General features: G+C 32.6%; 1 protein-coding gene across 1 annotated transcript in view; it reads left to right on the top strand.

Annotated features, from left to right (window-relative positions):
- Nucleotides 1-25,359, top strand: part of LOC114324609 (annulin) — a 42,757-nt gene that overhangs the window by 16,132 nt on the left and 1,266 nt on the right. Inside the window, exons 2-6 of the mRNA XM_028272476.2 lie at nucleotides 11,480-11,725; nucleotides 14,938-15,159; nucleotides 19,484-19,730; nucleotides 21,464-21,654; nucleotides 23,940-24,286. Coding sequence (XP_028128277.1) covers nucleotides 11,480-11,725; nucleotides 14,938-15,159; nucleotides 19,484-19,730; nucleotides 21,464-21,654; nucleotides 23,940-24,286 — 1,253 coding nt within the window. The remainder of the gene's footprint in view (nucleotides 1-11,479; nucleotides 11,726-14,937; nucleotides 15,160-19,483; nucleotides 19,731-21,463; nucleotides 21,655-23,939; nucleotides 24,287-25,359) is intronic.

The following is a 25,359-nucleotide window of genomic DNA, read 5'->3' as shown; positions in this document are numbered from 1 at the left end:
GCATGAATGATGACGATTTGTTAATTACGTTTTTTCTAAGGTGAAATTTTGTAGAAGAGATAAAGACATTTTTGCTTTCCCCACCACACGGGATTTCTGGGCGAGAGATTTTTGTAATTTTAGTGAGTAGTAGCGAACAAAACTTTGATCTGTAAAGACGTATAGCAATCAATAAAGAGTTCTATCAGAAAATGTCGTCGAATATTCTTTAATTTGCCAAAGTAATATTTAATAGCATCGTATATTCACGGTAAACTAATCGTGATACAAACATTTACTCTTGAGTGAAATTCAAACTTTTTGACATACCTCGTATAACATTCATAAAATTTAATATCTGATGATTAAATCTTGGATTTTGGACCATGCAGAACTTTTTATAAAAAATAACTTTTTTTCGTAAAATTAATAATAAGAAAGTTTTCCATATGGATACAACTTACAGGGACATACTGTATAATTTTAGTGAAACTGGGCGATCGTTTAATTCTTTGTACATTTCATACATTTTAGTTATTGTTAAGTCAGGTGACAGAAACTTCTTTGTAGTTCGTTGCCGACAATAATGACTTTCATAATGGGGGTAGGAAAGAATGTGCTTTCTCACAACGTCCATCTCTTTTTCAGTCTTCTTGCTTGGTGGAGATAACAAACCTCGACCATCTCCAGGATTAATACCACATAAAGATGTTTTTTTTACCACCATCTTATGGACACCGCACACATCTTATGGAAAAAATAATGTCACTCAAATTCAATAAAATTTATATGAATAGATTAGTTTCAAATTAACGGTCAATTCTTATCATTGCGCCAACTCTTAATTTTCAATAATAAGAGCAGAAATTGATATAAATCAATCTGAAATCAAATGGGTAGGTACATAAGTTAGAGAGAGGGAAAATATTTTAAAATGCCCAAATTATCGGTACTTCATAAATCTTCTGGGGCTCTTAAGCATCTTATTATAATAGTTTCACTAATCCGCTTAGGCTCAGCGGGATTTAAGCTGTTTTGAATAGCACCCAGAGCAATAGTGATTGTAACTGACACGTTTATGGACTCCAAAAATGTGATTTCGATAAACTTTAATAGGGAACTTGCATAAATTTTTAAATTCGAAAAAAATGTTATAAATCATACCAGAACATAATTTAAAACATGTATCAAAGATAAACAAGTTTTGTTTGTCTTTCGTTTGGCTCCTAAAGACGATTAAAAATTCAAATTCAAACAGGTGGTCCAAAACGCATCGTGACGTCACTTGGCTTTACATTTACATTTTTCCAATAAAGTAAACATAGAGTTAAATATTAGCATAGAGAGAGTGTCATTCAGAGCGAAGTGACGACACCATCTTTTTTATTTGGATTAGTGCTGTTTCACTCTTACGCATAGTAAAGCTGCTACAGTTGTCCTCCTCTTCCGTGCCTATATTCACACTGAATGTCATTATAGATTCTCGATACAATGTGTTAGAAGGAGATGCAGCAAACCAGTCCCTGAGATCTTGTCGTCAGGAAGCGCGGAAGGTAGGCTCCCTCTATGTTAATATATACCTCTATGAAAGTAAACAGAATTTTAAATTAGACGTTATAAACGTCAGTAGAAAATACATTTATGTGACGTTACAAGTGTTTTTGATCGTTTGACCTATTCATAGAAAATTTGTACTTTTACAAAATGGTTTTATTTTCAATAGTAAACCTTCGTTCCTTTCCTTCAAAAACAGTATAAAACTACAATTTTAACAAACTGGTATATATTATTACAATGACATACGATAAATGTCATTAGAATATAAATATTTTTGACTTATTCCACGACGATGAGCTTGGCAAATACCCAAGTAGGTGGAGGCCAATAAACTAAAGAATGAGAAGAAGAATATACCTAAATATAAGGTTGTGTCTAGGTATACGCTAACGTGTACGCAAATAAAAAAGTTAGAGTGTCAGTGATTTCTTATTTTTTATTTGTTTAGTGTTTGTTTTTAAATTAACTACGTAGTGCGGACAATTATTTAGTTCTTTTAATGAGTCTAAGAACATTTTAAAACAGTACGCAAAAGATAAGAGACTATAAATTAATATATTTTTTTTTAGTTATAAATGAAATACTATTACCGTAAAAGATTAAAATAAAAGGAAGACCTAAAGCTTTCACAATAATAATTAACTTGTTTTGAAGCTATTATCCTTGTGGCATTTTTGTAATCAACTATTCCAGCTATAAGCCACAATTTAACTAAAAAATTGATTTTATTAACGTTTCGACTTCTAAACCGGATGTCGTTGTCAAAATACAAAATATTATTAAATTAAACAAAAATGTTGTTGCTTAGTAAAAAAATTTTTCCAATAATTTATTTAATCTGAATAATTTTTGTATTTTGATAATGACATCCGATTTGGACGTCTAAACGTTAATAAAATAATTTTTTTAGTTAAATTGTGGCTTATTTTGCATTTAGAATAGTTGATTATAATAATTCACTTATGTATAAAAATTATTTTAACAATATTTTGTACCTGCATGTCATGTCAACTAAATACATATAATTATTTTGCTAACCTAAATATATACTTTTATATATACACATTTATTTATTACAATTAAGTTTGAAACATCTGAATAGTTCTGCTTCCCTTCCCTTAACAAATATGTTTCCATCAAACAAACACTAAACATATCAAAATAGCATATACCAAAATATATAGTAACTGCGCAAGCTAAATAATGACGTCACTGGCTTGATGAAGTTTAATTCGCGTCTACCTAACTTTTTATTTGCGTACACGTTAGCGTGTACCTAGACACAGCGAAATATAACCATAATAAAAACTAATGCAAAACTATGTGACGTCACGTGCCGTTTGAACTATTTTATACCGCTGAAGACTTTAAATATGTATTTCTAAGTTATTACGAGTTTTTGAAGGGTGAAATTTTGTAAATCTCATTTTTAAACAAAACTGAACATTATTATCTAATAAAAAAATGTGCAAGTTCCCTATTGCAATTTGCGCCGTAATTAATCATAATTAAGAGTTGGCGCAATAATAAGAATTGACCGTTAATTTAAGACGAAACTATTCGTATAAATTTTATTGAATTTGAGTGACCTTATATTTTCCATAAGATGTGTGCGGTGTGCGGTGTCAGCTTGCTATTAATCAACCTTTTTTTCATACGCGGGATCCAGACCTAAAACCTTAACTACTGAAGTGGATGTTTTAGGACGTAGACTTTGACATGCGGTATGTCATACCGGTGCCTATTCTCCTTTGATTTCAATATGAATTTCTCTTATATCACTGTATTTGTTTTTTTACATCAAGTATGGAATAACTTTTCACACTGTTGTAGAATAAAATAGGTATTGCTCCAAATAAAATGAACTTTATTTTTCCAAGTAAATTATGAACGCATGCATCATATTAAAAAAATGGTGGAGGTTCTTACAAAATCTTTTATAAACTCGATTACAAAAAAAAAACGAGTAATCTTAACTAAAAAATAATAAAATAATGTTGAAAGTACCTACTTGAAATTAGAACAACTGGATGAAATTGTTGCCATACTAATGGCGAAAGAATACTGAATGGACTGCTTTTAACTTTAGAAACGTAAATATTGACATGGGTACTTGATACCACAAGAAAACTTTATGTCAGCGTAGCTTAAAGACTCAAAACAATACTAAAACTGCAGTTGGGAACAGGTATTACAAAATTACACACCACTCGAAGGTACACAGATGGTTTTCTAAGGAATATAAGGATTTTTCTAGGTTTTGTAAACAAGTTTTACAACAAAACATATTTTTTGAACGGTATGGCATACCGCAAAGCGTCTGTTCTCTTGATACTCCCTACAGTTTTATTTTTTTTTTTTTTCATATAAATACTTTATTTTTTTTTCACAAAATACATGAGGAAGGTTTTCATTTATATATAAATGACGAAGATTATAATACCTACATATTCTTAAAATCAACATTTTATTTTTTTAGGTAGTAAAACGCTGGACTGGTCGTAAAAAAGTATAGCTATGTACTACTTATTATTTCTCGTTATACTCTGTTCCATTTAAAAAATTTTCAAATAAACCACTTTGAACTAAAAATAATTGATTGGTATAGTAACCATATGCTATATGCATCGATATTGCCTTGAATTATTAATATTTCTTGATATATGTACTATCTAAAAATAAAACTATTAGTAACCGATATCACAAAATTTTAGACTATATGCATTATAAAAATGTCTATAAAAATATTAGTTTTATTGTCTAACGTGTCCTCGTATTTGTTAATAATAATAGCAATTTATGTGCGAATGCATAAATTAGTATAAAATAGATAAGCTGACAGCGTCAGCAATTTGGTGACAATTTTAGAAAAAAAATGTTTGTACAAACTAAGGCAAATAATAAAAATCAGAATTGGTCGATTTGTAATATTTTATTTATAAACTAGTGATTTTACCAGTCGCCATATGACCAGGTAGACTGTCTATTACCCCCTACCTACAGTCACTGCACTCAATTTTTCTTACTTTCTACTATTTTAAAACGTTTTTGGGTCATTCCACATCAAATCACTCAATTTTGGAGCAAAAAAAATTTTGACCTCCGATTTGTCTGAAAATTGGTATATAGCTTCTGCGGGACGTAAAAATAAGATATTTAAGGTCAAAAAATCTTGTTCTTTTATTCTCAAAATGTTATTTTATGCGGTTTTACAGTGATTTGGTGTTTATTTATACAAATTTGCATTTTCTATCGTAAAGTATCAATGGAAAACATAATATTTTAATAGAAGGGACTCAAAAATGTCATTATATGGCATTATAACAAGTTACTTTGATTCCAAACAAGCTTTTGATCAAATTTTATAGTGTAGAAAACGTTAAAATTTTTTACATTTTCTCCATTCCCAAAATACATCCTAATCCATTTGGCTGAAAATTTGTCCACAGATAGACAAAACATAGGACTTTAAGTGGTGAGAAGGATTTGAATTATATTACAATACCAAAAAAGTTACATGCAATATTATAGTCAAAAATATATGCGTCTACTGTAAGTACAATTAACTCGAAAATATCGACCTCACGACAAAAATTGTTAAAAAGAAATTGTAATAATTGTAAATACGATTTATTTGGAACAATTTCAGTTCCTACCATTTTTGTCAAAAAGTTAAAAATGGCGGAGATATTGAGCAAAACAGGTTCTCCTTTAAAATCAAGATGGCGGCTAACGTAACGGAGGAATTCATTCATGATTTTAAATTTAGGCTACTATTGACTCCCCTAAAGATCAGAAAAATAAAATTTTGGGCAGCTCGGCATTCAAGGTCAAATGCTATCCCGACTGGCCAATATATACTTTTGAGTCTGATATTACTGCATGTAACTTTTTTCGTATTGTAATATAATTAAAATCCTTCTAACCACTTAAAGTCCTATCTTTTGGCTATCTGTTGGCAAATTTTCAGCCAAATCGATGATGATGTATTTTGGGAATGGAGGAAAATGTAAAAAACGGTATTTTAACGTTTTTTACACTATAAAATTTGATCACAAACTTGTTTTGATTCAAAATAACTTGTTATAATGCCATATAATGACATTTTTGAGTCCTTTCTATGTTCTATATGTGTATATGTAGTCTTTCTATGTGTATAATTCCATTAAAATATTATGTTTTTCAGTGATACTTTACGACAGAAAATGCAAATTTGTTTAAATAAACACCAAATCACTGTAAAATCGCATAAAATAACATTTTGAGAAAAAAGAAGAAGATTTTTTGACCTTAAATATCTTATTTTTACGTCCCGCAGAAGCTATATACCAATTTTCAGACAAATCGGAGATCCAAAAGTTTTTGCCTGAGTGATTTGACATGGAATGTACCTTTTATATACTTGGCTTCGTCTTTGTCACCATCTCTGCAAATTTTGTTATCCATTTTAAACAGAGTTCTAGGCTACCTAGGCACCTGAAATTTTCAGAATAGCTCAGAACTTGCTAGCAATGAAATATTTAACTGCTATTAAATGGATACATATTTTTCTTCTTCTTCGTGCGACTAGGATTACTCCTGTTTGTCTGCATCTTATTCTGTTTCAGTTGTTGTTGACTGTACATTGTATTTCCACATTTTCGGCGGCCTTCCAACGGGTCTTCTGCTATACGGCTTGTTGTTTTTACAGATGTTCGCTAATCTATCTGGTTCCATTCGGTTTACATGTTCGTTCCAAGTTTTTCATTATGGATAAATCTAGATAAATGGAATTTCATCTGGATAAACGGAATCTAAATGCAATGACATTTAGATTCCATTTTAAAGTACGTCAACAAATCGATCATTACAAATTATGGTGGCTAAGTGGTAGATCGTTATACTGCAGATCGAGAGGTCCCGAGTTCGAAACCCGGCTGCTGCGTATCTTTTTTTAATTTTTTAAATAAATAATTAAAAGTTAATATACTTAGGGCCGGTTGTTCGAACGCTAATCAAGAAGTTGATTATAATCAATTAGTTTATTGTAATCAATTTTCTTGATGGGGATCAAATCAAGACATCAAAAATATATGTAAAACACTAATCATTCATTGATTGTAGGTAAAGCAGTAATTAAAATATAGCCGCAGCTCTTAAATCATTAAAAGTTGCTTATTATTATTATTGATTTGTAAGTAAAAGCAAGAAAGTAATATCAGAAAGAGTTTAATTGTGGTTTGTTTTAAATTAAACCAAAATAATAAAATAAATCAGTCAACATAACCTCAAAATGTGACATCTGTCAGAAGTACGCTTAATCAAATATAATTGTAATTAAATATTTGATAATGATCAGTGGATTCCATTTTTGATTAGCGTTGGAACAACCGGCCCTAAAGTTTATATTTTATAAGTTAATTATTATAATATATATATAAATATTATATATTATATAGGTACCATTTAAAATATTTTCTTTGGTTTATATGAGTTTAAATCCGCTAGAGAAAATAAGCCTCTAAAATAGTCGATTACAAAATTCTTTTATGGCAGAAATTGAAACAACAAAATAGTTATTAATTTTACATTGGGTCCTATAAATAATGAAAACGTTTTATTATAAAAAATTCTTTTTTATAAAAATGTAATTACACTGGGGAACAATTTGAAACTTAATTTCTGTTGAGTTAGATTTTTTAGCTGTTTTCTATAGAATTAGGTATGCTGGCTTTAAAACTGTTTTTAGTTTTCTTCTATCACGTCACGTTCGTTTTCTATGTGGGTGGGAGGAATGACGCGCTGATAACTGTAACTGGTCTAGACATGCATGTTCTTTTTTAGTTACGTCTGTTATACTCAGTTAATATTGTGGTAAAACGTTGTGTGTCGGTTAGCAGTATTTACTATTTCGTTACTGAAGTGTATAGAACTACTTAGTGTGTTTGAACCGAATCGTTTCCTTATGGCTACCTCTGCTCCTACACGTCGTAAGTGCGAAAATAGGCCACATTCGTTTTGTTATATATGTGGCAGTTTTACCATTCCCAGTCAAAGGACAAACATCAGTACGTTTATCAGACAAGCATATTTTGCCTATTTTAAAGTGAAACTTGGTGATAAAGATAAAGCATGGGCACCTCATAAAGTAAGATATGACCACTCAATGGGCACCTCAGTTTAAAAAGTTGACGTGATAGACAAAATCTGAGGTTATTCTTAGATTCGGACGCCAAAAATTAGCGAAAAACAAGTGTCAGATCTAACTCAACAAAAAATGTGTTCCCCAGTGTTATTAATCGTATCTCTCTCTAATTTATTCTGACTTATTCTATTTTTCCTACCCCTCCTATTTTTGTCTGAACGCTTGAAATTTTACTGATTCCCTCTAATTTATTTTTATTATACTATAGATATAGATTTCAAAAACGAAAGACAACAATAATAACGGCAAATGACACTTGTGACTACTTCTTATAGCGCGTTATATACTATTGAAATATTCTACTCTAAAATAGTACCTAAATTGCATAGCAGAGCCGGATTTAAGGCAGTGGGGGCCCCTGGGCAGAATTGGTGTAGGGCCCTACACCCTGCCATTAAAAAAATTATTGTTATAACTATTGTACCTACATAGTCAACTACAGGGTTTTCTCTTTTAGAAATTAAAAAAAATACTATTTCTGGGAAATAAACCACAATTTAACTTGAAAAACTATTTTTTTCTTAGATTGCTTGATCCATTCAGCCACGATAAAATGATTTTATTGACATTTCGACTTCCACTTCGGACGTCATTATCAAAATACGAAATATTGATGTAGGTACATTTATATAAAATTCATATTTTGTATTTTGATAATGACGTCCGAAGTGGAAGCCGAAACGTTAGTATGTAAATTCATTTTTCAAGTTAAATTGTGGCTTATTTCCCAGTTAGAATAGTAAATTACATAAATGCCACAAATAAATAGCTTCAGAACAATATTAAAAAAATGTTGATCTACTTTTATCAATATATTTTTAAATAATAAAAAATACAAAGGCTTTATCTTGTTACAGTAAAATACTAAAAATAAACATAGTTAAGATGCATGGTTAAAGTCACGATACTTTTCCAGATTTTTTAATTGAAAATTCTTTGATTATGTCGGACATGTCTAAATATCTTAAAACATCGTGTTCAATGCTCATTATTATAGAGATATGATTCAAACGCTCTTGGCTCACCAATTCATCGTAGACCGATTTTTAATTAACGTAAGTTTTCAGAATGATCTGTCTTGACTGCAGTTAGTTAGCATCAGAACTAAATATAAACGAAGTTTCACCTCAACGTTTGAAAACGCACCATTCACATTATTTTCTTTTATCAGTCGGTACATTTGAAGCTCTTTACTTACCTATTATTGATGAGCCAACCTCCTCTTTAAATGAACTGAAAAACTCTACAAATTAGGTATACCAGTTCGACACCTATAGGTGTTCAACTAAAGCATTGTTGTACCAGTCGGTAAGTTTTAGTAAGTGAGCTTCAATTTCATTTGGAGTTAAATTTTCCAAATGATGTAAAAATCCAAAATTTTAATGAATGGATTCATATGCAGAAAGCCTCTGACTTAAAGACGAAATGAAGTGATCTATAAGAGCGATAAAATTTTGAGTCCTAAATTTCTCTGATTTTGTAATTTCAGTCTCTAGAGATGTTCCATAACCCAGTGGAGTCAGTCGAATATTCCTTAAAAGAACATAAATTCGTTAAGTGATCTAAGTGCCGCCACTCCTGAATTAAGGTCAATATTTGGATATTGGAGAATACGTATTGTGCTGTTTGTCCAGCAGCCAGCAGACTTCATTTTCTTTGTCCAGAAGATTTCATTCCAACATATTGCAAATATTCCTATTTCCTGTAAACACATTCGATTCGGGATTTGTGGGGGCCCCCGGAATCTGGAGGCCCCGGGCAGCTGCCCAGACTGCCACCCCTTAAATCCGGCCCTGTTGCATAGGATGCCAAAAAATAGCTTCAGACAATATTAATTGTATGTGGAACATGTGGACATGTGGAATATTGTGATTAAAATTTTTGTAACTAATAATCGTCCGTTACCTATTTTTGTCCAATGGGTATTATTACAAAACACAGACAAGTCGTAAAGTTGGATGTCAATAAAATATACCGAAATAGCCTTGAGGTATCAAATATGTACATATAGCACTTAAAAATATTAATTCCTCCTAGAATTACATTAATTATATAAATTTCATATGCGTCGACACTTAGCAGCCCACGATAAGTTTTCTATAAGCGGCTTATTTAATGTGCAATTTTTAAAAACAAATGAATTTAAATTAATCATATAGACATAAATAGAAAAGAGAACAAAGCGACAGGAAATGGGAATTAAATCCTAAGCTTGAGGGAAAAAATATTATTAGCCGTTACAAATTTTAACACTTTGACAAGTAACACTAAGACAAATCCAAAGACACAAAAATTATTATAATGGATATATTTACTAAAAACACCAACATTAATTTGAAAGATTTAGCAACTAACTTCATACTGTCGGTTCTTTCAATAATTTGTGTAACACAAAGCAAATCGCCATCAGTTGGTCTACCTGCTCTAAATCCTGCTTGTTCCCCATCCTCCTCGAAGTCTTTATATGCGTTTTTATTAATAAAAAAGAATGTGTGTGTACTTTGTACGCACGTAAGAAGTTATACTTCTCTTATTATGATTTCAACGAAATTAATATACTTAACAGGTTATTTGTATTTTATTTAAATATTAAATTAACTTTCTTTACCTACCACTTTTAAAAAAATTTTATTACAACGATACCAAAAATATAAAAAAAAAGAATATGAATCGTCCGGGATTTGAACCCGGGACCTCTAGATCTCCGGTCACACGCTCTACCACTGAGCTATATTCCCTTTGCTTTGACAGGTTACAAGATTTCTCATACATACTGATAAATTTAATAGACCAAGTGATGTATACAAAAATACTTTAAATATACTTACTATTATTATAAAATATCTTATTCCCGAGGAAGACAAATCCAAAGACATAAAAATTATAATAAATAATACATTTACTAAGAACACTAATATATCCTTTTATATGATATAATATGACTTATTTGCGCTGACAGCGCTGATACATATACTCCATCTAATTTACTTACCGTTGCACGTCATCCGCGTCATAGCCCGTGACGTCACATGATACCAACACGAAATATTAGGCGGTAGGTGTGTTCTTTTTTAGAATCATTTGGCAGAATACACTGTACACTGGAATTACAGCCGCTAGACATATTTTATTATACACGCGGAGAAATAATATTTGAAGATTTCTATTAATGTTAACTTAAAGAAATACACAATAACTTGTTTCGTTTAATTTGTATAAATGGATTATAAAGCGTTTTTATGAAACACATTTGTTCGGAACACACTGTAACTGTAATCGAACGAAGGTGACATTTTGGCATAAATTGGTAACATTTATATGACAGTTGCGGTATTGGCACTTTAGATTTGTTTTTATTCTTGACTCTAAGTATTTGTTTTATTATATTTATTGTTTTTAATGTTTAATTCTAGTTTTCTATTTCTAATATTTTTATTTATTTACATTGAATATTAATTTGTTTTGTTGTATAATCCAAGTTTGCAATTTTTTTATACTTTGGCAACAATGTCAACTTAGATCTCTGACATAGATAATTACGTGCAACGGTCAGTAAATTAGACAAACTGTACATATCTTGAAAGATTAGCAACGACATACATACTGTCTGTGTGCGTATGCGCCCGGCATTATAAAATTTCACTCTCGATCGTAAAGAAGTATAACTGTATAACTTCAAAAAATATTATTTAACAGTGATAATAAATAGAAACTTTGAACAAATTTTAGCACTTCTATTATTTATTTGACTGATTTTAGGTGAAATCTACAACAACGTCCTATCAGACGAACCAGCCCAACCAGACATCTTAATCATAAGAAATATCGATCCATGTATAAAACATAATGGCGCATTCCATCACACCTCCCGATATGAAGTTATGGAACGGGAGTATTATCCCGAACTGGTGGTCCGAAGAGGACAGAGTTTTCAATTAGATATCACCCTTAATCGGCCATATGATGAAAAGAGGGATGGAGTTTCGTTCATATTATTTCTAGATGGTTAGTATACAATGATTTTTAACACATTCGCGAACGTGTCTGCAATTGCAGACACATGTGTAGGGGCAAGTCTGCTATTGCAGACAATTTGTGTACCACCAAAAATATAACTTCTGTTTTGAAAACGCAATGCCCACAAAAAATATATAAAATATATGTCGAGTTTGTTGTCAGGAAAGTGTCCCTGAAAGCATTTTTTACTTTCAGAAAAAAAGAAACATCACCGCGCTCCTCCACCAAAAATGGTGATGTTCTGAGTAGGTAAAAAATATACGAAGTGCCCGCGAATGTGTTAAATATACTAAAATTTATAAAGTTTAAAAGCTTGTTGGTCTCTAATAGAACCGCCATCTATTAGCGCAGGTACTTTTTCATTTGTTTGTACATTTCTTTATTTTTCATCATTTGAAGAAAAAATGGACACAATTCGAAACCCAAAGAACAATAAAAGCCATGGAGCAAAAGCAAACTGGAAAATGTTGAAAGCAGGTGGAGGGCTAGTAGGAAAGTAACTAGCTAAATTACTTGGGTAGAGTATGGGAGAAGATGCCAATAGTACTGTTTGTCAAATATACGATGGTAGTTATTGATTTTGTCTTCTTACGCAAAACAATTCAAGTGGGAAAGCATTCAGTGTGTTGCTGTTGACTGCGCATAGTAAGTGGAGCCTAATATCAATATGGCCAAGTGTCACCATATATTTAACAAAACTATAGAATGGCGCACGCATTGTTCCAATTCATACAAAAGAGAATTGATGCTTTGCGAGAACTATACAAGCTTCACTCTGCATGATACTTGCTATAACCTATTTAGCAGAATGCTGAAAAAGACATTAAATGAAGGAGTGGATATATTAAGCTGGCTTCAGGATCAATATGTATTGAGTCTAAAAAATCCTACGATATAATTAATAGAAAAAAAAAGAATGTGTGTGTACTTTGTACGCACGTAAGAAGTTATAATTCTATTATATAATTTCAACGAAATAAATATAGTTAACAGTTTATTTGTATTTTATTTAAATATTAAACTAACTTTCTTACCTACCACTTTCAAAAAATGTTTATTAAAACAATACCAAAAATAAAAAAAAAAAAAAGAATATGAATCGTCCGGGATTTGAACCCGGGACCTCTCGATCTCTGGTCCAATGCTCTACCAACCAAGCTATCAAGCCAAAAATGTCATAATAGATATTTTATTATCTTACTCCCGAGGAAGACAAATCCAAAGACACAGAAATTATAATAAATAATACATTTACTAAAAACACTAATATATTCTTTTAATGACTTATTTGTGCTGATACATACTGTTATATTTCTATTTGATATAAAAATTAAAATTTGATAATTATAAACAAAATTCACTTTAATATAAAATATTTTTAATTTTCTCAACCTCGGGCATATAAATTTAGAACAACCTGTATACAACAAATTGTTATATTTAATTTTAAGAAGTGATTAGAATAAGCGTACGAAACTCGGAACAATGTGCTTAGATAAACAAAGTGAATGACGCGTACCATTATCGTTCTTCTCGGAAGGTCGATCATTAGCCTATGCTAAATAAAACTCAGTGAAATAGATGATAGTTCATTATCGTTTTTCGCGGAAGGTTTCGATCATTAGCCGATGCTAAATAAGACTTAGTAGAAATAGAGAATAGGTCATTAAAATTTTGTAATTAGTAGAAAGTAATTTTAGAATGGGAATTAACTATTTTTCTTTTGAAATCCATTAAGCATATTTAGAAAGTTTAAAAATTGGTTTTGAGGAATACTGCGAATGAGAGTTGGTGGTGGAAGTTTGATTTGTGAATCTGGAAGGGATATTTAGAAAGTAGGGGAATGAATGACAAATAGAGATCAGAATGTTTTGAGCTGTCGAGAAGTGAAGTCGAGTAGTAGACGGTAGTGTTCGAGGAGTGAGAAAGCCGGTGTAGTTCCGTGAGTGTGGAGTATCTATCGTGGAACGAGAAGTAGGCCAGGTCGAGAGTAAAAGAACCTCCTTGAGCCCAGAGTGTCCCGGTAGCTGATAGCAGTTTCGAAAAAGGTAGAACACAGCATCACGACAAAAGCAGGAACGAGAGCTATTCGAGCTAGTTTTTCAAAGGAGAACATCACTGGAAGCCAGGACGAGGTTTGATCGCAGCCAAGGATAGCAGGAAAGGGTTTTGTGTGAGGACATTTTCAGTTCACCAGGAAAAGGTCAGTCTCATTTGTTTGGACATGAATGTATGGGTTTTTCGTATTAAATTCCACATAAAAAATTGAATAACATAATCAATAATATCAGAAAAGCTTCATCAAACTTAAATAGAGTTGTTCCTAATAACTCCTAATAGTTAAATGTTAATAAAAACTTTCAATTGAAAACCAAAAGGAAATAAGATTCCCATTTGTAAATGTTATGTTTAAGAATAATAAGAAATAGCAAATATTAAGCATTGGTTGCCTTTTAAATAAAATAAAAAATATTTTGATTATAATTGTAACCCATATGTGTATTTTTTTTACTCTTTTCTTTTCTATCCCGATTAGGAACCATTAAGAAATATTTAGAAGCCACGGAAGTAAGTAATTAATTTATAATTCGCCCTGAGATTGAAAACATATTGATATGTGATCTGGTTAATTAATTAGATTAGTATTAATACATTGATTAAATTAAGTAACATATAAGAATATTATCTCATATCAATAATCAAGATCACATCAATACATAACTTGAAAGATTAGCAAATATCTACATACTGTCTGTGTGCGCATGCGCCCAGAATTATAAAATTTGACTCTCGATCGTAAAGAAGTATAACTTTAAAAAAGTTTGAAGCAATAAGTCAGCTGGATATGTCAAGCAGGCTAATGTTAATAAAGCTGACGTTAAATAGAACCAAAAATGATGATATGTGGAATAGGTTAATCCATTCGCGGACACGTCTTCATATACACACTTACAAAGGGAAATGACTGTCTGCGTATGAAGACGTGTCCATGAATAGGTTAAGATCAAGACTCTTAGATCGGATGAGAGCTCTTTAGACTAAAATTGAACATTGTGGTGAAAATTTCATATTCTTGTTATACACATCTTTTAAACATAAGCTCTTCGAAAACTTGCTCTTGAGTTTTTGCTGTTGCCTTTGTTTCTGTTAGGTGACACATTTATATTAGGTTTACATAAATACAAGTTAAAATTTTTAAGGTGAGGAAAGACTGTCCCATGGAAATGGTTCGTTAGTAGGGGTACCTTTATTAAAGAAACCAAATAAAAACCTTTCTTGGAATGTTCTACTGGAGAAAAGTGAAGGTTGTGTAATAACCATACAAATTACTACACCAGCTGATGCCATTGTTGGAAAATGGAACTTAGAAGTGGATACAAAACTAATGGATAATGGATCATATAGCTACAGCTGGGAAACAAGTAAGTGTATCAATAAACCGTTTTCGTTAGATATACGTAGTTTTCTTTAGATTCTATATTTGATGTCCAGTTTATAAAGTTCTGCGCCTTCCAGTTCCTAGTCTTTATTCACGTTTATTGGCCCAGTTTCCTGGTTGTAGATTTCTCTCTAACATTGCCTTTTGAACTTCCTCAATACGACAATACATGTTGTTTTCGGTCTGCCTCGTTTTTTTTTTCGCTCAGCTGGTTGCCAATCTAATATTAACTTCGGTAGGCAATGGTCTGCCATTCTATCTACATGTCCGTACCAAATAAGCTATTTTGCTGTATGTCTTCTAAGATGGTGGTTGTTCTGTCCATGATTTGTTTTGTCTGTCATTTGTTACGTACATCATTGTGGCCACCTGCTAATCTTAATCTGTGCCATAAATCCATTTCCAGAAGAACGGGTTTTTTGTTCCCTTCTCTTAATAAATCTAAAGTACAATGCTTTTAGAAATACTGTTATCTTTTTCTATTTAGAGATATTTTTTGACCAGAGTAACGAATTCAGTGCACCTATTATTTTTTTAGTTTTAGAATTCGTTTTTCGATTTCTCTTTCATTGCGTCTAGTTCATTTCATCTCTGCTCCGAAATAGATAGGTATATTTGGAACATGACGAAATTACTTTTCCATCTTCTTCTTTTATCTTTTAAGTTAAGTTCATTGTTTTCAACTCCTTCTATGCACAGGTATTTATTAGTTTGTGTTGAGTTAACATTTAGACCCCATTGCTCGTATTCTTGTATTAATCGCTTTGTTATGAACTATAGATCTTCCTGTCCTATATGATGACTACTCTATAGTCTGCGCAATGAAGCATATAATATAAGGTTGCTTTCTCGTTTAAATGGAATACCCATTTCAGAGCATAATCTATTCCATTAATTCGATGCCTCATTTAGATAGATAGATTTAGTGCTGGACATGGATCAGTCAAAAAAAATCTGTCAGATAATACAGACTGAATTTTATTCATGGTTTTTAAAAGGATTTGATCAATCCGAGCGTTAAGTGATCTCTGCGCATAAAAGACTTCTTAAAAAATGAATGATCCGAACCATTCATCTGACTTTTCGGCTAGCCGTACCCAACTCTCCGTAGCTTGACGATTTACACGTAAAACTCAACGAAATAACAAGTCGATGAGCAAGCGAAAGCGAACATACATACATTCTCTCCGTGGGTTAAGCGGCCAGGTACGGCACTTTTAAATCTGCCGGTCGGTGTTTCATTTGGAGCATCGCATCGGCAGAAATTGTCAAAAATAATCACGCCGTTTTACGTCGTTTGATATTGTAATTTTTTTAAGTTGTCAGGAATTATCATTTAGTGGACATGATGGATCGAAGCATTTGTTAAAAATCAAAGTAATTATAGAGAATTAATAAAATTGTTTTAGAAATATTTACTTTCTGATTCGAAGTGTATTCGTAATACAGAATGAACTAATACATATAATCAAATAGTTACATTTTGAATAACGTTATTGAATCTGAGATTTAGAAAACCATTTGCTTTTCGCTGGAAGTAGATGAAACTTCTTATTATCATGTCATTCACAATTATCAATTATTGTTGTTCGATACGCGTTACGTGGTAATATTTATGAGAGGTTTTTAGGTTTTAGAGACGTGAGTAAAAGCAATAAGGCAGAATATATTTTTGGTGTTTTAAAGAACAGATTGATAGTTATTTATGATATAAGTGTTAAAAGTACACATTTAAGGCACGCATGTGAAAGTTTGCAGAATGAGCGATAGCGAGTTCTGCAATTCACATGAGTGCCTTAAAAATGTACTTTTTAACACGCATATCATACAATATTTTTTCTACAAACATAATTACAGGACAATATCTACAAAAACTTTTACTTAAACGTGACTGACCATTCCATTTTTATATTTTTTTGACATTACATCAAAATTGTCTATACGGTAAATACGAACTGCAGTGCCTTAAAAATATTTTAAAGCTCTAGTGCCTAAAAGTAGCATTTTTAACGCTCGTATGGAGTGCTAAAAATTGCATTTTTAACACGGTTGTAGAAAAAACTTTTGATATAAAAAATAAATTGGTAGGGCAAACTGGGGCAATCTTATGACGGCGTTGCTGTGATGTGTGGTGAATTGAATGGTCTCCAGGCAAAAGTTAAAACTATTGCATCACAAGCTTTATTTACTCACTATACTATGATGCGCATATAATGAATTTAGTTTTGCATGTTACGTGTAAAAAAATAAAGAATATCGTCTTTTCTTGCCAGTTTAGCTCACGGATTCCTGCTTTAGAACAAATTTGTTTCGAAAAAACAGCGAACAGTTTGTCAGACGCGATGAAATTTTAAATCTCGGTTAGTTTTATCTAAGCAGATTATCTCTAGTAGTTTTAGTATTTGTAGCAGATTTTCGTGAACAGCTTTTGAAAGTTTTTGATTTTATTATCGAAGGCGACGATTTTGAAAGCGGCGATACCTCGATACGTGAAGCAATCGGTTTGAGAACTTTATTAAATGATTACTCTTTTAATATTCTTTTAAATATTTTTAAGACAGAGTTGGCCCAAGATATTCATTGTTGTTCAAAATCAGTCAACTGACATTATTAATTCCAAAAATAGAATACGAAAGCTGGTGCAAAATCTCAGAGATTTCCGTAATGATAGTAGTTTCCAATATATACGCAGTGACGTTTTGGATTCGCTTGATATTTCCGAACCATCCCAAGAAAGACACCGACATGATACATATCTCGAAAAACGAGTAGGTATATCTTGAAATTTTGGATACCTACTAATGCAAATAGATACTTGTTTTTCGAATTTTGAAGATTTGAAAATTTTTGACCTCTTTTACGATTCAAAATTTAAAAGTTCCCTTTGCCAAAGAATTTCCAAGATATTTATTATTACAAGTTAGGTACTTAAAAATTATTCCGATCCAAATATTTTCAGAAAGTGGGATGAATTACAAAATATGTATGTATAATTCTATGTAGTAAGTACTGCAATTCATTACAACAAACTGTTCATCAATTTTCTTATTACCACCAATTTCTGCCTCAAATAAACGGGATTTATCTTGTCTCAAAAGAATCAACACGTATTGTCGAAACACCATGAAACAAGAGAATATGTCAAGTGCATCAAATAAAAAAAAACAAAAAACAACAAAATCTCCTATGATGATTTAAGCCTTTTAGTTTGATGGTATACCTATATGAGGAGACAAAAAAAACCTTGCCGACCCTGTGTCCAAGGCCACGAGCCACCACTGAGATGGATTACAGCCTTGCCTTAGTCTCCTATTTACCATAAAATTCTCGGAGAATTGGTTGTTAATCTTTTTTTTATCATATATCGTTATAGGATCGTTGGTTTGCTTTCATAAGTGTAATATTAATACATATACATATATGAATTTTCCATTACATGCCATAGTCTATATAGGGGTATTGTATCATAAGCTTTCATCAAGTCTACATACAATAGAGGAGCTGGTCTATCTAGTTAGAGCGTAATGTAGTAGCGTAGATGTAGTCGATGCCAGATCGTATAACTCGAAATCCTGCTTTCTGTTCTAGCTCAAGTGTAGTAGTCAATCTCTTGAGAGTAGTAATAATTGACATGCAGCGGTAGTTTCTGCAGTCTACCTTATCCTCTGAACTATCAGCCTTTCAACTTTTTTTTCTCTATTATCTGTCTTTTCGTAGTTACAGTTTCTGGTCTACTCTTTCCTTTTCCTTTGGCATTCTTAATGTTGTTTGTTTAATAAGTATTCCAGGAGTCGTCTTGTACAAAAAAATTACTTAAACCTGTAATGAAATATTTAAATATCTAAAATTATTACTGAATATCTGGTATAGCGTGTGTGTGAAACTTCTAGTTCTTGGAAACAAACACTGCGATCATAAAATATACCTGATGTAATGTTCTTTATACTATTCTTAAGGCTTAAGAGATGTTTCCCTGGAAGTTCTTAGCAGACTGGAGTTGATTGGAATTGAGCGCCATAACAGCCACCAGCGCAGCGGCAGCATGATATTGGTACCACCATAAGGTGCTTGGGCTTAGGAATATCCACCAGGTTGAGTTCCTGGTGTAGCTGGTGTCTGTCCAATAGCTGCACCATCTGCCGCTTTTTGCATTGGTCCATTATTTATCATATATGCTTTAATATCTTCTTTAGTTACTCTTCCTTATGTTTACGCATATTTCTATAATGTTGTTAATTTGCTGATTTGTATACTGCTTTATATTAAGAATTATTTTTTAACTCATATGCACTTATATATTTTTTCAGAAATCTACATTTTATTTAACCCTTGGTGTGTCCACGACCAGGTATACTTAAAATCAAGCGAGTGGAGAGAAGAAGCTGTTCTTAACGATACTGGATTAATATGGAGAGGAACGTACAACAGGTTGCGTCCAGTTATTTGGAAATATGACCAGTTTGACAAAGATATTTTAGATTGTTCCTTATACTTAGTAAACGTAGTGGGAAAGGCTAAAGTTAGACAACGAGCTGATCCTGTGATGACCACTAGGTAATGAATTGGTTGCTATTTATATTCGTTGCATCTTTAATTATATGGTAAATGTGGTGAACATTCTTTCACCATTATTCTAGATTAATATAAATTCATTACTCTTTCTTCTCTAATGTTCTGTTTAATTGTTTCCCTTCTCGTTTAATTCGATATTTTATCATTATTTAAATATTAACCAACATTCATAGCCTTTTTTGTAAAGCCGCTGAGACTTATAGAGTAAAAGAGTGCGTGTCACTCAGTATGACTACTAGTCAAAATCATGGCTTGATTCACACGAGTTTCCAAAGCCATAACAATTATTAATCGCATATCGTTATACAATCATTCTCTCATGTTTAAGTTTAAGTTTCTCTTCCTCTATCCCTTGGTGATTTGTCCTTTCTATTTTAATGATTATGTGTCCATCATTCTTCTGATGTGATTGTTCAATTCTTTTTTTCTATTTAGTGTCAACTTATTTTTATCTTGCACATTTGGATGTAATATTGTCACTCCTTATTCGGTCTCTAAAGTGTGTTTCCTGTAATTCTGCCGAGCATTCTTAATTCTGCTGTTTCCAGTACTCTCTTTGATTTGGCTGTGTTCGGTCTTGTTTCTGATGCAAAGACAGTTCATGCTATTAGAGCATACTGCTAATCTATTTGCTCTTTGTACTTGATCTCTCTTTTTCAAAGTGTCCATATGTGGACAGTGTAATCCCTAGGTAGGTACTTACTTTATTTCCATTACTCCTTCAATGCCAGTTTTCTGAGTCGAAATCGTCATATTAAAATCTTTTGCTTTTATATTAAATCTGTAAACTAATTTTTGGAGGCTATCTTCATTTTAGATCCTCTTTTTAGATTTAGATTTTAGACTTTAGACTTTAGATTTTATCCTCTCCCTTTTTTAACGCTCTTTATGAGTTCATTCATTATTAGATTGAATAGCAAACGGTTCAGTGAATTAGCTGTCTGATTCCATTGTCTTCTTCTTCTTTTTGTATAGACATGACTCTGTCTGTTTTTTCAATGTGCCTCTAGTAAGTTGTCGTTCTACTCTATTACTTTATTACTACTCTATTTGTTCTCATTCGGCTTATGAGGTGATTCCATTCTATTTTTCTCCTTCGTATATCTGTACTTTTAGCCCTGTCCCATAGAGTCTTACCATCTATTTTTCGAAGGGTTTTCATCTCCGCTGTTTCGAGCAATCTTTTTGTCCTCTCTGTGTCGGGTCGTGTTTCTGCCGCCTATGTCATTATTGGTCTGATGAGTGTTTTGTAAACTCTGTCTTTCATTTCTTTCCCGATATTTTTATTTCTCCATATTATGTCATTCAGGTAACTTGCGGCTCTGTTTGCTCTATTCACTTGATCTTCCACTTCTGTTTCGAGCCTTCCGTACCTAGATAGTGTGACGCCACCATTATTTAAACTCCATCACTTGTTCTGACCCTCTAGCTCCAATTTACATCTTATTGGATTTGCTGTTATGACCATGCATTTTGTCTTTTTTGGGGAAGAGATTAGATTCCATTGTGAATTGTGAATTCCCGACAGTTTGTTCTGAAGATTATTAGGTATTGTTTTTATATGTCTCCATTCCTTCTCTGCAGTATCTTCCTCTCAGCATTTTGATATTCTTGTTTCTTTTTTAAATTGTTTGAACCTTCTCATTTTTTTTATTTATTGCTTGGCAATATGAACTATTTGCACGTGGTTAATAATTCCTGATTAAACATTTTAGAGCTTTAGCCGCCGCAGTAAATTCACCAGACGATAACGGAGCAGTAATGGGTAACTGGTCTACAGACCACAGTGGGGGAACACCTCCTACAAAATGGATAGGCAGCAAGGAGATCTTACAGCAGTATTATAAGAAGAAAAAACCTGTTAAATATGGTCAGTGCTGGGTCTTTGCAGGAGTCCTGTCAACCGGTAAGATAAAACTTTCTATTATTTCAAATGTTATTAGTAGAGTCGTCGGACAAAATACTCAAGAGATTAGATGTCTCATCGGAAAGACAAAAAGTGCATTCTTAACTAAGAGCTCTGTGTTCAAGAGCCATGACCTCACCCTAAAAACAAAAATAAGGCTCCTTAAATGTTACTTGTACCCAGTGCTCCTATACGGAGTAGGAACGTGGACATTGAAGGCAGAAACTCTATCGAAACTTCAGGCTTTTGAGCTATGGTTGTACAGAAGGATCCTGAAGATACCATGGACAGACAAAGTCACCAATGAAGAAGTACTACGGAGGATGAACACAAATGTAGACTTAGTCAATGTCGTGAAGGGTCGTAAGCTGCAGTACTTGGGACATATAATGAGAAATCAAGGCAGATACGAGCTACCCCACAATGCATTTTACAAAGTAAAATTGAAGGAAAAAGGGCCCCAGGACTAAGAAGAATATCCTGGCTTGCTAACCTAAGAGCATGGTATAGAAAGACCTCAACACAACTATTCCGTATAGCAATCAACAAAGTCATCATAGCCAGAATGATCGCCAAAGTTCGGAACGGATAGGCACCCTAAGAAGAAGATTAATAGGTTAAATTTTTTCTTTGCGTTGTGGAAACGTGTTAGTTTGTGTATCAGTGGAAACATTATGTATCTTTATCTTTTTTTATCCAATTTCTTGTTATTTTACTAATTGTTTAATGTTTGTGAGTTTCTATATCATGTATTGTAACCTGCTAATTTCCACTTCAGGTAATCCAGGGAGATATTGCTGGTTTCAAATACAGTGGCATTCAAACAAATACGTACTTATGATGTACAATAGATCAAATTGTTGTCAAATTTCAAGGAGACGTTGAAAGAAGAAGATATATTTGGTTTTTGGTTTTAAAATATACATTAAATTTGCGCTTTTCTTCAACTTTTAGCTTAGTGCTTACTTCCTGTTGTAGTATAGTAGCTATTTATGTATTTCACAAAAGAAATGGTATACCTACAAAAATTATATACACCTATACCTACTAAGGATTTCCACAGTTTTCACTGTATTTCTTTACTCAACCGTTTTCTCCAGTGCTTTCTAATTTATCAGTGCCCTTCCTGCAGATTTCTTCTTTTCATTGCTTCGTCTAATTCATCTCTGAAATATCTTCGGGTCTGCCTCTCTTTCTTTTTCCTATCGGGCTCTACTCTGTTATTATGTTTATCGAATGATTTTGGTCTGCTCTTCTGACATGTCCGTACCAGGTTAATCTAGTCTATTATATCTGAGTTCACCCCCATTATTTTCTTAATCCCTATGTTATTTATTATATCGCTTCTTTTTACTCTGCAGCCTTAGGAATTCCATCTCTGTTGCTCTTATTTTGTTTTTGGTTTTCTTATATATTGTCCAATTTTCATATCCATACGTGAGGATACTTCTTGTCATGGTGTTATATATTCTTCTTTTTGTTTTTATACTGATGTTCTTATCCCACAATACCACAATACCGGGTTCAATTTTCGTATGCAGTCTCTTGTTTGTCCTAGTCTATTTTGTATATCTGCTTCAGAGTTGTTCCTTTGTTTGATATTATGAAACCTAAACACTTGTAGGTACTTGTCTGTTCCTTTAATTTGTTTACCTTCGTCTATTTCCAGCTGTATTATTTCTGTATTCTCCGTTGTTAGATATTCAGTTTGCTTTAGGTTTATCTCCATCCAATTCTTTGTATATTCCTGTTACAGTTTTCTCATCATAAAATTGAGGTCATCTTCGTCTTGTGCGTTCACTATTTGGTCGTCAGCAAAACTTAGGGTAGGTATATAGGTACTGGTATACCCATTCTTTCGCACTTTCTTTTCCATGGTTTCAGGTTTTTCCAGGAATATTTTGAACAGGGTAGGAGATGTGGAGCAGCTCTGCAGTAGTCTCTTTGCCGTCTTACATGGACTTCATATTATATTGCCCGTTTTGACAGCTACTTTGTTATTCTTGTAGTGCTTTACTGCTTTTATTAATATTCGTGGAACTTCGATGTCTTTCATTGCTTCCCATAGCTTGGTTCTAGGTATCGAGTCATAGGCCTTCTTAAGATCTCCAAAAGTACGATGGACGGATCTGTTTTTGGTCAGTCTTGTCCTATTAGGTGTTCCTCCGTGTAAATGTGATCTAAGCATGCTTAGATAAACAAAGTGTAAGAGTGTAAAAATCAATACAGATACCTAAGTCTTTTTTAAGTATTTAATTTTTGATTGATGCATTATATTGTTATAGCTTGTCGAGCTCTTGGCATACCTGCTAGAACCGTGACGAATTACTCTTCAGCTCACGATACCCAAAACTCCTTAACAGTGGACTATTTCGTTGATGAAAATGGGTCTTTAATGGAAGAAATGGCATCAGATTCAGTATGGAACTTTCATGTTTGGAACGAAGTTTGGATGGATAGACCTGATCTGGGTAGCCACTATGGTGGCTGGCAAGCCATTGATGCCACGCCGCAGGAACTAAGTGATGACCAGTATAGATGTGGACCTGCATCTGTGATAGCTGTTAAGCAAGGGGAAGTACTCAGACCCTACGACAGCACATTCTTATTTTCAGAAGTAAACGCGGATAAGGTATTTAGGAATATTTATTTTATTATATATTAACACATTACTACTACTGCTACTACTATCAGTTTACAGCGTTCTCCGACGCCTTTCGACTCCTAACCACCATTCTTCTCTGTTTAACCATAGACCTGGAGGGATTTCTCTTTTCTCTAGTTCTTTTTCAATTCCCTCCCTCCAGCTTCTTCTCGGACTTCCCCTTTTCCTTCTCCCTTGTGGTGTCCACGCCAAAATCTATTTAGGGGTCCTGTCATCTGGCATTCTCTATACATGGCCGTACCATATTAGTTGTTTTGTTTTTATGTCATCAATTATTGTATGTGTAACTCCCATCATTTGCCGTATTCTCTCATTTAGTATCCGATCTCTTCTTGATTTGTCTGCTGCTCTTCTGCAGAAGTCCATTTCTGTTACTAATAACATTTTCTCTATTATTTGTTTCGGTGGCCAAACTTCACTGCCATATGTTATTACACTTTTAAGTATGGTATTGTATTTGGTCTCACAAAATGCCGTTCATCATGGATATTGCTTTTCTACCCTGTATGTTTCTGTCTTTTATAGCAGCGTCGGGTGTTCCATCTTGAGTTATCTTCATGCTACTTGTATTCATGCCATTTGCCATACTCTTCTAATAGCTTCCGCGTCATGTAACACATTATTAATTTGATATTAATGCCCGAGATGTTAAGTTTACCAATACAAATGTTTCATTTCAGTGAACTTCTTTTTATGTTCTATTTTGTCATTTTTTTTTTTGAAAATCAACGTAACAAACATGAATATCCACATTAATATCCATGCATCTTTAAGCTATCACATTAAAAGCAAATATCGCCTCTCTAGTTGCTAGTTCATTTCAGAACCCAAAATTACTATCATTTATTCCTACTTCTATGTTTTTATTTATATGACCACATATAATTTTGAAGAATAATTTGAGAACATCTCTTATTAATGATATAAAATAAGAAATCTCTGTTTTGTATATTGTGTTAAACAAGTCTACTATAATAGTACCTAAAATTTCATAGTTTGTCTTTTAGCTGTCAAACATTCAAAGTATTTTAACTAAATGA

This window comes from Diabrotica virgifera, chromosome 1 (assembly GCF_917563875.1).
Source record: "Diabrotica virgifera virgifera chromosome 1, PGI_DIABVI_V3a".
NCBI lineage: Eukaryota > Metazoa > Arthropoda > Insecta > Coleoptera > Chrysomelidae > Diabrotica > Diabrotica virgifera.
The sequence above is the reverse complement of the archived record's forward strand: the minus strand, read 5'-3'. Positions and strand labels throughout refer to the sequence as shown.